We start from the raw sequence: 13,518 nt of genomic DNA on the forward strand, positions 1-13,518 counted from the left end.
GTTAGGGAACTAAAAGTCATTGTCCTTTTGTTGTTAATGAAAAGAGAGATAATGTTTTATTGTCATAAAATGGGAGATTCAAAATGGCTCTTCTAAGAAGCCAATAGAAAGCTGTGGATTTCATATCAAAATGAGAAATTTGCCTATCATTGAAATACAAATGAAAAATGTGTTGAAATATGATAACAGCGGTAGTGCACATCTGTAATCCCAGTACCTGGGAGGCTGAGACGGGAGGACTGCAGGTCCCAGCACAGCCTCAGCAACGTAAAAATCTCGCAGCAACTTAGTGAGACCCTGTTTCAAACAAAAATAAAATAGGATCCTGTGTATAGCTCAAAGATAGAATACCTCTGGGTTGAATCCCCAATATGAAATAAAGAAAGAGAGAAAGAGCAAGAAAGAAAGAAAGAAAGGAAGGAAGGAAGGAAGGAAGGAAGGAAGGAAGGAAGGAAGGGAGGGAGGGAGGGAGGGAGGGAGGGAAGGAAGGAAGAAGAAAATAACAGTAAGTAAAGACTCTAGTTTCTTGAATAATTGGTATGGCCTGAGATCTGAAGGGATGTTTGGTGGATGTGAAGAAACCACTTAGTAGCAGCAACCTGAAGAGCAGGAGGAGTTCCTGGGAGGAAATAGAAGGCATTTCTCAGTAAGACTCAGAAAACAACCCAAATCCTGGAGGTTCGAATATTAAAGGTCAAACCACCTCTAAAATAAAACCGTCAAACCTCTCCTAAATAAAAATCATACCATCAAACAGGACAAAGATTAAGTAAAAGAAGGCAAAACTGATTATTTGAATAATGAATCGATCTTTCTATAGTAGCAGCATAGAAAGACTAAATCTTTTTATTCATTTTCTCTGTGTGTGTGTGTGTGTGTGTGTGTGTGTGTGTGTGTGTGTTACTGGGGATGGAACCCAGTGGCTTTCTACCTCTGGGTAGCACTCCCAGACCTATTTTATATTTTATTGGGAAACAGGGTCTCACTAAGTTCCTCAGAGCCTCACTAAGTAGCTGAGGCTGGCTTTGAACCTGCGCGATCCTCCTGTCTCAACCTCCCAAGAGCGGGGATTACAAATGTGCACCACCATGCCCGGCTAGGTGCCAGGTATTGAACACAGGGGCAATTTATCTCTAAGCTACATTCCCAGTCTTCCCTACTTCATTTTTTGTGGAACTGGAAATTGAACCCAGGGGAATACTACTTCCAAAATATATATACTTTTAGTTTTTGAAATAGGGTGTCAATAGGTTGCTGAGTCTCTTTACTTACTAGTGCTATCCTTCAGTCTTTGATCCTCCTGTCTCAGCCCCCCAAGTAAGTACTGGGATTACAGTCAGGCACCAACACACCCTTTTTATTTCTTATTCTGAAACAGGCTCTCACCAAGTTGCTGACAGCCTCACTAAATTGTGAGGCTGGCTTCATAACTACAATCCTCCTTCTTGGCCTCCCAAGTACAGGGATTACAGGCATGCACCACCACACCTGGGTTTTTATGAATTTCCAATTAGGAGCCCCAACTCCTAATTCAGAGAAAAACACATCATGTTTCTCTGAACGTACCACAGGAAAAAGGACACACCTGTTCATCAGGCTATACATGTTTCCAACAAATCATCACATTTCACTTTTAACAACCTATCTAACTTTTTCCAAATTATAATTTCCAAATTATAATTTCAAAATAGTAATTATATTTCCTCCCAGGAGCTCCTCCTGCAATTCAGGTTGCTGTTACTAAGTGGTTTCTGCACATCCACCAATGTAATTTAAGGAATTAACTGAAATTATAATTAAATAATATTTTCTTGAGTAAAGAAATCAAAGTCAGACACTATCCTCTTCATCTCAAACTTACCTTCCTCCTTGTACTATAGCAATAAATTATCTTTCTACTGATCTGCTAATGTCACGTTTAAAAAACGAAATCAACTTTGTATGTGCAGCAGACTAGAAGTTAACCAGGAATGTAAAACTTGTCTCCTTCCTTACAGTCCAAATCGTTCTCTGCTGCATAAATAAACAGCACAGAGAATGAAAATATACCCTGAAATCTATTCCAGGATACTGAAGTATAAATCGTGCCCATGTGTCCTGTTAATTTGGGGTGGGTTTATTCTGTGAACAGCAAGCCATGTGGGAGGTTCCCAAAGTTAGAAAAGGCTCAGATCATTTAAAGTTCCCAAGGACTTACTATGTCTCTCTTGCTCAGCTTCAGAGTGAAGCATTCTGCTCTCCTAAACCAAGTGAAGACATACTGTACAAAAAGTAAAACGGATTAGCCTAGGTAGACAGGTATAAGCTTATCAAGAACCAATATCTCATTAATAAAAAAAACTACCAGATTAAAGTCATTCTAAAGTCATAGTTTTCTGGTAACACATCTCTTGGGATTTCTTCTTTGTTAATGAGGGAGAGGTTCATGCACACTAACTAATGATCAAGGAACATGTGTGCAAAGACACCAAAGTGAAAATGTGAGATGATCCAAAGAATAAGGATGATGATTCAGAAGTTTCCACCTGCGTCTTGGATATGTAACACAAAGGCCCAAGACTACTCGAGATCTTTAGGGTCAACACGAATAACTCCAAGTGGAAGAAACTGACAAATGTTGTTAACAATTATATAAACAAAAAATTATATAGACAAAAAATAAATAGAGAAAATTTCATGGGTTTTGTTATCAGTTTTCTCTGAATGGAAGGTCTCATACAACATCAGAAACAGACAAGACATCCAGAGAACTATGAAATGAATAATAGACAGGGAAGGCAGAGTTAAAAGTTGTGTCAAAAAACAGCAGAGAAGATGAAAAAATAATCTTGAGTTTATTTTGGAGGTATCATTTACACTGAAATTATAGGGGGGAAGATCCAGTTATATTTCTAACTTATAGTCATATATATATATATATATATATATATATATATATATATATATATATATATATATGCGGTATTGGGGATGGAGCCCAGGGTCATTCTATCTCTAAGCTACATTTCCAGCCCTATTTTTTATTCTTTATTTTGAAATAAGGTCTCAGTGAGTTGCAAAAGGTCTCACTAAGTAGACTAAGTAGCTGAGGCTGAACTGTTACAAGTGCGTGCCACCGCGCTTAGCTTTATTATCTTAATATTTTGATTCTGATTATATGCACATTATATACATACATACACATATATACACATATATATGTATATCTATATCTATACATATAGAAATAGATATTTGTACTGGGTATTAAATCCAGGATCTTTCTACCTCTGAGCTATAATCTCAGCCCTTTTCCTTATTGCTTTTATTTATTTATTTATTTTTGAAGCAGTCTCGCTAAATTGCTGAAACTAGCCTTGAACCTTTGACCCTCCTGTATCAGCCTCTTAATTAATGGAATTAGAGGTGTGTGCCACCACATCTCACATTTTTTTGTGTGTGTTTGTGGTACTGGGGATGGATCCCAGGGGCATTCTACCTCCAAGCTACACCCCTAGCCCTATTTTTTAGTCTTTATTTTGAAACAGGTTCTCACTGAGTTGCAAAGGGCCTCACTAAGTAGTAGCTGAAATTGTCTATGAACTGTGATCCTCCTGTCTCAAGCCTCTGGAATGTTGGGATTACAAGTGTGTACCACCATGCCTGGCTCTTTTTTTTTTTTTAATTCTTTATTTTGAAACAGAGTCTCAATGAGTTGCAAATGGCCTCACTAAGTAGCTGAGGTTGTCCTTGAACTGCGATCCTCCTGTCTCAGCCTCTCAGCTGCTGGGATTACAAGCATGCGCTACCATGCCCAGTTCCACTCCCGACTTTTGATTATGCTTACAATTCAGTTTCTGAGTTTTTGAGAGAATAGTTATTCTATTAGCTGCTAGGATTGAAACATTTGAGAAACCCATCTCTTTTTTAACTTAATTATTCATTTTTATTCAGTGCTAGGGACTGAACCTAGGACATTACACATGCTAGCCAGGCAAACACCCTACCACTGAGCCACACCTAGGACCTAAAAGAAACATTTTAAAACCTGTAGTTTGTAGCCAGGCATGGTGGCGCATGCTTGTAATTCCCGCGCTTGGGAGGCAGAGACAGGAAGATGGCGCTGGTCCGGAGCCAGCCACGCTGGCTTAAGAGAGCCTGTTTCCAAATTTAAAAAAAGTTAAAAAATAGGTCTGGGAGTGTAGCCCGTGGGAGTGTAGCCCGGAGGTAGTAGGGCTTCCAGAAACCCCAGTACCACCAAAAACAAAACAAAACAAAACAAAAAACAAGCCTGTAGTTTGTAAGTAAATGTTAAAAAAAAACAAAACCCAGAGTTGTAAAAAGAAATGTGTTGTATAAGTTAGGCAACAAGGGAAGAAAGTCACACACACACACACACACACACACACACACACACACACACTATGATACTGTAAAAATCCTCTGCAGGTAAAAACAACAGCTAAGGAATCACTGGCATACAGTGTGATGAGCCAGTGTAGTAACTAAAATACCATATTTCCATTTACAAATTAAAATTCCTATAGAGCGAATTGAGAGCCACCTCATAAAGATGTGCTTACCGTGGTTTGAGATTAAATGTATTGCTCGATGATGCCCCATCTCCTGGAGAATCTGTAAAAGGTCACCAATGGTCTTGTTTTTCTGTGCCCAGGACCATAGCAATTCTCTCGTTCCACTTCTGCCTTGGTCCACGTATTTTTCAATATGACGAACATCTAGCCAGCTGTTGGAAAGTCGCTCCGCTGTGGAAATTGTGATAGAAAGAATCAAAGAATAGTTTGCTCTTAGTGGGATACCTGTCTTTGTTATTTTTATGCTTTTATTTCATTTTATTAATTAGTACATAATTTAAAATGCTTATTATTTTGAACTACCTTAGCATGTACTCTACTCACCTTTCACTAGCATTTACATCTTAACCATGGCACACTTATCACTATCAGTAATAAACTGTAGACCTTATTCCAATTTCACTAGCTCTTCCACTTATGTCCTTTTCTATCTTTAGACCCTTCCTAGTTCCCCACATTACCTTGGATCACTTACATTCCTAAACGTCCTCCCGTGGATGATGGCTCCTCAGTCTTTCCCCATCTCTCAGGACAGTGAAATGAGATCGTGTTCTTCTCAGTCCATAATACCCAGGATGTCTTAGCACCATTAATATTTATCTTGATTGCTTAGCTAAGGTGGTGCCTGTATGGTTTTTTCTACTATACAACCACTTTTCTCTTTATAATTAATAACTATACTGGAAGAGACATGTTGAGGTTCTGGAGATACCCTGCTCCACCTCAGATTTGCTCTAGTATTTGCACTTACCAGTGAATCTTGTTTATCACAGCAATTACTATACTATTTCCTTCATGATGATTTTCTACTTTCTATTTTCCTTTCGGGTTCATTGACTATCACTTTTCTGTAATAAAGAATAAACCATTCTCTTGTTTATTTATTTATTAAACTTTTTATGTCAGTATAGACTCGTGGATATTTTTTTTAATTTAAGTTAGAATCCAATACTACCTAGAATGTCCCTCAAAAGCTCATGTGTGGAAACTTGGTCCCCAATATATCAATGTCCAGGGGTGGGGCTTTAAGGAAGTAATTGGATCATGAAGCAGTAACCTTAGCAGTAGATTAATCTAGTTGATGTATTAATAATTTGAATGGAGTACTGGGAGGAAGTAGAAACTGTAGGCAGATGGGTCAGGGTTTCAGGAAGTAGATCATTGAGGAGGGGCTACCTTGGGGACTATATCTTTTCTCTCTCTCTCTCTCTCTCTCTCTCTCTCTCTCTCTCTCTCTCTCTCTCTCTCTCTCTCTCTCTCTCTCTCTCTGCATTCTGCTTCCCAGCTTCCATGAGAGAAGCAGCATTCCTCCACCACACCCCTCTGCCATGATGTTCTGTCTCACTGCCGGCTCAAAGCAGTGGAGCCAGCCAACCATGGGTTTCTCTCTGAAACCATGAGCCAAAACAAATTTTTTCTCCTCTAAATTATTCATGTCCAGTATTTTGGTCATAGCAATGAAAACCTGACTAACACACTATCTTTATTTATTTATTTTGTGGCTAAAGTTGTTCTAATTTTTTTTCCGTTTAGGTTGGCTCTTGTATTCTAACAAGACCAATCTTTAAGCACTTTCTTATTTTCTGGCTTCAGGTTCATTTTGTATTTTCCCTTCCCATCAGAGGAACTAATTATTTGCCCAACGGCCCCTGGTTTCTTTATTAGACAATGGTGTTTAGAAGCTAAGATTTAGGTGCTAGATGTACCCATTGTGCCCAGAGTTTCATTGCATAAAGGCCTTCTAAGCAGACAGAGCTAGGAAATACAGATGTACACAAATCTCTGCATCTATATTTTTCTATTACAGTCAAGAGTTTATTCTGATACTGACTTCAACCCGATGCCACAGGTTAACATCTTAGTCATTCCTCATTTGTAACTCCACTCTGGAACAGTAAGAAACTCTTCCCTTGTTACTGACACTACAGTTATTTATCCATTTAATTCTACTACACTTCATAAAGTACTTTCAGAATGGCTAAGCCACCCCCATGAGAAATACATTAACTAAATTAGAGTGTAATAATTCTACCGTCCTCAGCCTAAAAGCATCCAGTTAAGATGCTATTTCCCAGAGTTACTTAGGTTAATTCTCTCCTTCCTCACCCCTTCAGGGTGGTTATTATTTGTTTTAATATGGTTAGATTTAGCTGTTGAAATTTTTATGCAATGGTGTTTTCAATGTTTATTTCACACTGTTTCACTTTTAAACATTTTTTGAGTCATTAACAGCTAATATCTGGGTAGGAGCAGAGAAATGTTTCACTGGGATGCCAGGCTTTCCATTGCTCCAGAGTAGTGCATATGAGCAGTGTACTGTTCAGTTCTATATAAATACCTTATTCTTCAAAAGCTGATGTCTTTATATTTGTTTTTGGTATGGGGGATTGAACCCAGAGACATTCTACCTCTATTCTACCTCTGAACTAAACCTCTCAGCACTTTATTATTTTTTAAATTTTGAAATGGGTTTTTGCTTAGTTACTGAGGATCTAAGTTGCTGAGGCTGGCCTCAAATCTGAGATCTTCCTGTCTCAGCCTTCCAAGTACTGGGATCACAGGTGTGTGTCACCATGCTCCAGGGGCAGATTTTTCTCCTCCTCCTCCTCCTCCTCCTCCTCCTCCTCCTCCTCCTCCTCCTCCTCCTCCTCCTCCTTCTTCTTCTTCTTCTTTACTGTAACCCCAGTCTTTTGTTTTGTTTTTCAACAGGTATCCTCAGGTTGCTGAGCCTGGCCTTGATTCTCCTTTCTTAGCCTCCCAAGTACTAGGATTACCAGTATGCACCATCATAACTGGCTGGCTGATGTCTTTTTTTATTTTTATTTTTTTTGTGGGTCCAGGGATGGAAGGGGCATTATTCTTTATTTTGAAACAAGGTCTCACTAAGTTGAGGAGGGCTTCACTAAGTAGCTGAGGCTGTCCGGAAACCACGATGCTCTGATCTCAGCCTCCCAAATGCTGGGATCACAAGCGTGCACCACCATGCCTGGCTATGGCTGATGCCTTTTTAAAAAAGCCAATGGGTGCTCTGATCTGAGAGGAACAATTAGCTTTATGGAACTTTCTTCTGCTTAAAGTCTGTTTCAGAGTTCAAAGTCTGTTAATTTCTTATGGAGATGCTATACCAGTCATAGTATTTTAAATCAAGACATCAGAACAGCAGACATTTCCTCTTTAATATGGCATCCTCTTCCCCCACAGTGTCAATTCTCCTAGGCTTTGGTGGAATATTTCATTTACTTCAACTTGGGAGGACACTGAAAATCAGTGAGTTTCAAGCATTGTTGGTATCTACCATGGTACAGCAAGACCATAGTCGCATGTACCAAGTGTGAACAGAGCATGGAGACAGGTCCCTAACTAATGTCAGAGACACTGGGGAAGGCTCCCTACAGGGGTGGTTCCTGGACCCTGATCTCAGGTTAAGGCAATGAGTATTTCTAAAGGGAAGCCAATTCTAAAGAAGTATTGGATATGGCATGCTAGACTGGGGAGTTTCTATTGGAAAGCAAGACACACAACTCTCAGCCCCCTTGAGTATCCTGTCTTCCAAGTAGTAAAGACTCCAATGCAAACAGAGCTCCGCTGTGGGCATGTGTGTGCAGGAACATGCGTGTTTAGTGGTGGCTTTGCCTTGGCCCATGACACAACAGCAAGCAAGTCACAGCCCCACTGAACAGTTGCAAACTTCTCATAAGTAAAGTCTTGGGGAGCTGTCCCACCTAAAATATACACTAAATTTGGTTGCTTTCTGCTGGATTGCTGATTATATGATCATGGACTTTATTTATTTATTTATTTATTTATTTATTTATTTATTTATTTATTTATTTTTGCAGTACTGGGGATGGAACCCAGGGGCATTCTACTTCCGAGCTATACCCCCAGCTCGTGTTTTTTGTTCTTTATTTTGAAACAGGATCTCACTGAGTTGCGAAGGGCCTCACTAAATAGCTGAAGCTGTTTACGAACCCAGATCCTCCTGTCCCAGCCTCCCAAATGCTGGGATTACAAGAATGTGCCACCATGCCTGGCTATGATCATGGACTTTAAAAACCCATCAATTCTTTAAGGGTTGGGGAGTATGGCTAAGGTATAAGACATGCTTAGCATGAAAGAGGCCTTGAGTTCAATCCCTGGCACCAAAGAAAAACAAAGCAAAACACCTCGTGTGTGTGTGTGTGTGTGTGTGTGTGTGTGTGTGTGTGGTACTAGGAATTGAATTCAGAAGAGTTCTACCTCTAAACTAAACCCCCAGCCCTATTTTATTTTTTATTTTGAAACAGAGTCTCACGAAGTGGCTGAGGGACTTACTAAGTTGCTGAGGCTGGCTTCAAGCCTGTGATCCTCCAGTCTCAGCCTCCCAGGTACTGAAATTATTGGTGTGTGCCACCACACACAGCTCTAGTCTTTAAAACACTCCCCAGTCTCAAAATTAACATCCCAGTGAAAGAACCCTAAATATCAAAAAGAATATCCCTTTTAAGAAGAAGGAAAATTTAGATTTTTACCTTTTTTTTACTAGAAAATTAATTGGCCAATATTTATGGAAAATTAAACATAATATGCCATATATATGAACAATAATGAATATTTACATAACATGGGACAGGCTTCTGCCTTTTAAAAATAAAAGAATTCCCTCTACACTTTGAATCTTTGGGATAAGACATATTTGCAAATGATTTTAAATATGGAAAAAAGAGTGAAGATGGTCTCATGAGCCGCCACAGTGAGGGAAGGAAGAGAGAGTGGCCAGACTTGCAGCCAGGGTGGTCGCAGGGAGGTTCGCCTAGGCTGAAGAAGACAGAAGTGTCTGTCAGATGGATAATTGTTTCAGAAACAGCGAAGAGGGCACAAGAGAGTGAAGAGGCGAACCGTATGACTAGAGCAGAGGCTCATGTTAAGGAGAACAAGTCCCATGAAGTCCCCATTTTACCTTTGTATCTCCAGAAACATGCTTAGCACAGAGATGGTTAATCCCTACTCGCTGAATGACAGATAGTGGCCCAGAGTGTTAGCTCAAGAACTTAAACTTCATTCTAAAGGCAACAGGACCAATCTCAGATTTCTGAAAAGTGATGCAAAAACCACAGTTTCATATTTTTGGAAGATCTCCCTATAATCTTGACTATAATCTCAGGAGCCTCATACCCAATATGTACACATAAAAAGGTATAAACGTTGTATAGCACAACCAATTTCCATCATAGAAAAGGAAGAGTTTATAACTATTAAGGAAATCCAGGGGATTCCCCACATAATTTCATTCCCAATTTTTCTGTTGTTAATTTCTGAGTTGCCTTTTTAAAGTTTAAAGGCTGTGACCCAGTGCTCTCCCATCCTGTGACTTGGCCGAGAAACCTGTGACTTGGCAGAGAAAACACTAGTGTAAGTTGATCCTCCTTAAGCACATTTCTGAGATTCGGCTGCAACAAATAAATGCCAATTGAGCTGAGGTTTTAGCTCCCTAATACCGAACAGAGCAAAAGTGACTGAGTTTACAATAAAGCCCAAGGAAAGGTAGATTAGGCAAAAACATTTTTCTTACAGTAGAAGTTCATGGTGCAAAACAGACCAGGACTCAGTTAAAATGGATACTGCCTACATGAAGACATCGTATCCGAGAAAGGAAATAAAATTCATTTTCTCTTTCTCTAACTGGTGACTTATGGGCAAACCTAATAGCTTTTCTCAAAGGATGATGCATTCTGAATAGAAAGACTACTACAAGAGTATTATTAGCATCCCTAAGATGTATAATTCATTTATATCAAATTCTATAAAACCATAGCTCTGATTTCATGCAACAAGAGTGCAAATTCTTGATATGTTCATTACATTCTTAGATACTCATAGTTTTCTCTAGCCCTTCCTTACTTGTTCCCTTTATGAATATAGGACCTGGTTTATGCACAGAACAAATCAAATGAAAATAGAGGAATGTTTTCAGTGACCATGTTGCTAAAGTTAAGAGTGTTCCAAGATGAAAACACAAATTTTAAAAATAAGTTGTAGGTGCAGAGTGTTCAAATGCACTTTTTGGATAACAAATCTTTTGTTGAAAGGCATGTTGGCATAATACATTCCAAAAAGGCGACCTGAGAAATTGAGAAATCAATTTCTCTGAAGTTAATGATTACTTAATCAATATTACTAGATATTCAAAATTCCTCAGAGGTTGTTTGAGAGTGAAGAGCTGTCTAAGTAGTGCTAACCACTGGGGAATTCAGTTGCAGAAATCACATCTCCCTATGCAAATATGTGTCTGAAGGGGTTTTTTAGAATAACGCAACACACCCCTATATAGAATAGTTGTATTTGCATATAACCACATGCCAAAAACCTTAGGAAGTTAAGACAGCATTCTTGCAAAGTTTGTTTTGAGATAACAATCAGAAAAGGAAAACTGCCTCTCTCTATAGAGCAAATGAGAAAATCAGGTAATTTTTTTAAAATAAACGTTAAAGATATTTTTAAGCCAGGCATGGTGGTGCACACCTATTATCCCAGTACTTGAGAGGCTGCGACAGGAGGATCTCAGGTTGGAGGACAGCCTCAGCATGCAATGGGGCTCTCAGCAAACTAGTTAGACCCTGTTTCAAAAACAAAACAAATAAAAAGGGCTGGGGTGCTGGGGTGTAGGTCAGTGGTAAAATGCCCCTGGGTTTAATCATAGTAATGCACAAACACACAAATACAGATAGATACATAGATATAGAGATATAGAGATATATAGATACATATACATATATCTGTATCTTCATATATATATATATATATATATATATATATATATATATATATATATATATATTGGTGGTACTGGGGTTCCTGGAAGCCCTTCTACCTCCGGGCTAGACTCCCAGACCTATTTTATACTTTTTTTTATTATTTAGAAACAGGGTCTCTTAAGCCAGCGAGGCTGGCTTCGAACCTGTGTGATCCTCCTGTCGCCGCCTCCCAAGCGTGGGGATTACAAGCATGCGTCACCACACCTGGCACTATCTTCATATTTTTTAATTTCAAAAAAGTAAATTAAACTCAAAAGTGTAAGTTAGTTCTATTCTTCCTACTAGACTGTAGGCACTGACACGTAGTAGTGAATAAATTTTAGAAGAAATAAAACGCCCTGTTTTGAGCTTAAGTATATGTGTACTCCTTACCCCATACCTGGGGGAGTTCCAGTAAAAAGGGGGGAGCCTGCGTGTTTTCTCAGGTATTCCTCCATCTGTCTTGCTCTATGAATCCTGGAACCAGGTAAAGATCTAATATTAAACACCTCTGGGAGAGAATTTAAAAACAGGCCACCCTCAATATCAGCTCACCAGTCTATACAACTCAGAAGCTACATAATTTCATATCCAGGTGGTGACTGTTGCTGCTTTCCCATACATTTTCCCTTTGTTTAACTTTTTATAGAATTTATACAGGTCTGTTATTTACACTGAACTGGAAAGTCTTTACAAACTGGGAACATAATGTCACATCTAATAAAATGTTTTGTCTAAGATTCTGCCCAACAAGGTTTTGGACATTAAATAGATGTCTACTTATCCATTAATTCACTCCAAAACACAGATATTCACCAAATGTAAATTTTAGATGCTAGGAGAGTTCATATAAAATAAGGCAAAAACCCCCACCCCTGTTCTTGTAAAGAGTTCATTTCTAGATGGATAATAAACAAACAGAAAGGATGTGAGAGGTGATAAGGGATCAAAAAAATAAAGCAGGAGAGGAAAGGGGTAAGGGGCATCGATTTAGAAAGATTAGGGTAGGTAATAGTTATGCAAAAACATGAAGCAAGTGCAGAAGCAAGCCTTGAGGTTAGCTGCAGGAAAAACTGTTCCTCGCATGTTCAAAGAAAAAGAAGGCTAACGTGGTGAGGGTCAAAGAAATCCCAACCAAGGAGAAGGTAATGAGAGAAACCATGGAGAACTTCAGCATTTACCCTGACAGGGAAGCTATAGAGGATTCTGAACGGAATAATAATAGGATACACTCTACATTTATTTTTTTAATTTTTTTTCACATTTCTTTTTTTTTCTTTTAACAATTTTTTATTGAACATAAATAGTATACATTTAAACTATATTTGGTGCCCTCTCCCCCCCGCCCCCATTTTCCCTTCCCCCCTCCCACCAATGGTTGTCCAGGTTAACCATGTCATATTCATAATTTTACACATGTTCAGATGTAGACCCTCATTAATCAAGATCAGCCTTCCTCCTCTCTTATCTTTCCAACCCAGATCTCCATCAACAGATGAATGGATAGCAAAACTGTGGGGAATACACACAATGGAATTCTATTCAGCCATAAAGAAGAACAAAATTATATCATTTGCAAGAAGATGGAAAGCCCTGGAGAACATTATGTTAAGTGAGATCAGCCAAGCACAGAAGGAGAAGGTACATATGTTTCCTCTAATATGCCCAAACTAGGGAACACAGAGGATACCAGTGGGACTCCAGATAATGGAGGGGAAATACACTCTACATTTTTGTAGCCTTGGTGACTGCTGGGTTGAAAAGAGATTAAGGCAGGATGCAGGTAGTGGCGCAGAACCCAACTGGTTGACTGCTGAAATAATCCAGGTGAGGGCTGATGTGGTTTGGACCAGGAGAATGTGGTGGTCATGGTAAGAAGTGGTTAGATTGTGAGACAGACCTTAAAGACGGAGGTGACTGCATCACTTGTTGAGAGAGATAAGATGTGGTTTGTGCAAGAAGGCAAAAAGTCACAAAAAACTACTAGGTTGGCCTAAACAATCGGGTTGCCATGAACGGAGATGGGGAAACTTCAGGGAGAAGGGCATTTCTGGAATGCTATGGTGGAGATAACTATCAAGTAGGCAAATAGATGGTGCTGATATTCAAGAGAGAGAGTCAGGCTTGAAATTTGGCAGTTATTGGCATATAGAAAGAATTTACGAGGTAGT

At 39.1% G+C, this 13,518-nt stretch overlaps 1 protein-coding gene across 1 annotated transcript in view; it reads right to left on the reverse strand.

Annotated features, from left to right (window-relative positions):
• The window catches only part of IRAK3 (interleukin 1 receptor associated kinase 3), a gene marked incomplete at its 3' end in the record, with an annotated part of 52,267 nt that overhangs the window by 31,598 nt on the left and 7,151 nt on the right, over positions 1 to 13,518 (reverse strand). Inside the window, exon 2 of the mRNA XM_080704836.1 lies at positions 4,563 to 4,745. Within this exon, the coding sequence (XP_080560962.1) occupies positions 4,563 to 4,745 (183 nt within the window). The remainder of the gene's footprint in view (positions 1 to 4,562; positions 4,746 to 13,518) is intronic.

Source organism: Muscardinus avellanarius (genome assembly GCF_963383645.1).
Source record: "Muscardinus avellanarius genome assembly, chromosome: 11".
Taxonomy (NCBI): domain Eukaryota; kingdom Metazoa; phylum Chordata; class Mammalia; order Rodentia; family Gliridae; genus Muscardinus; species Muscardinus avellanarius.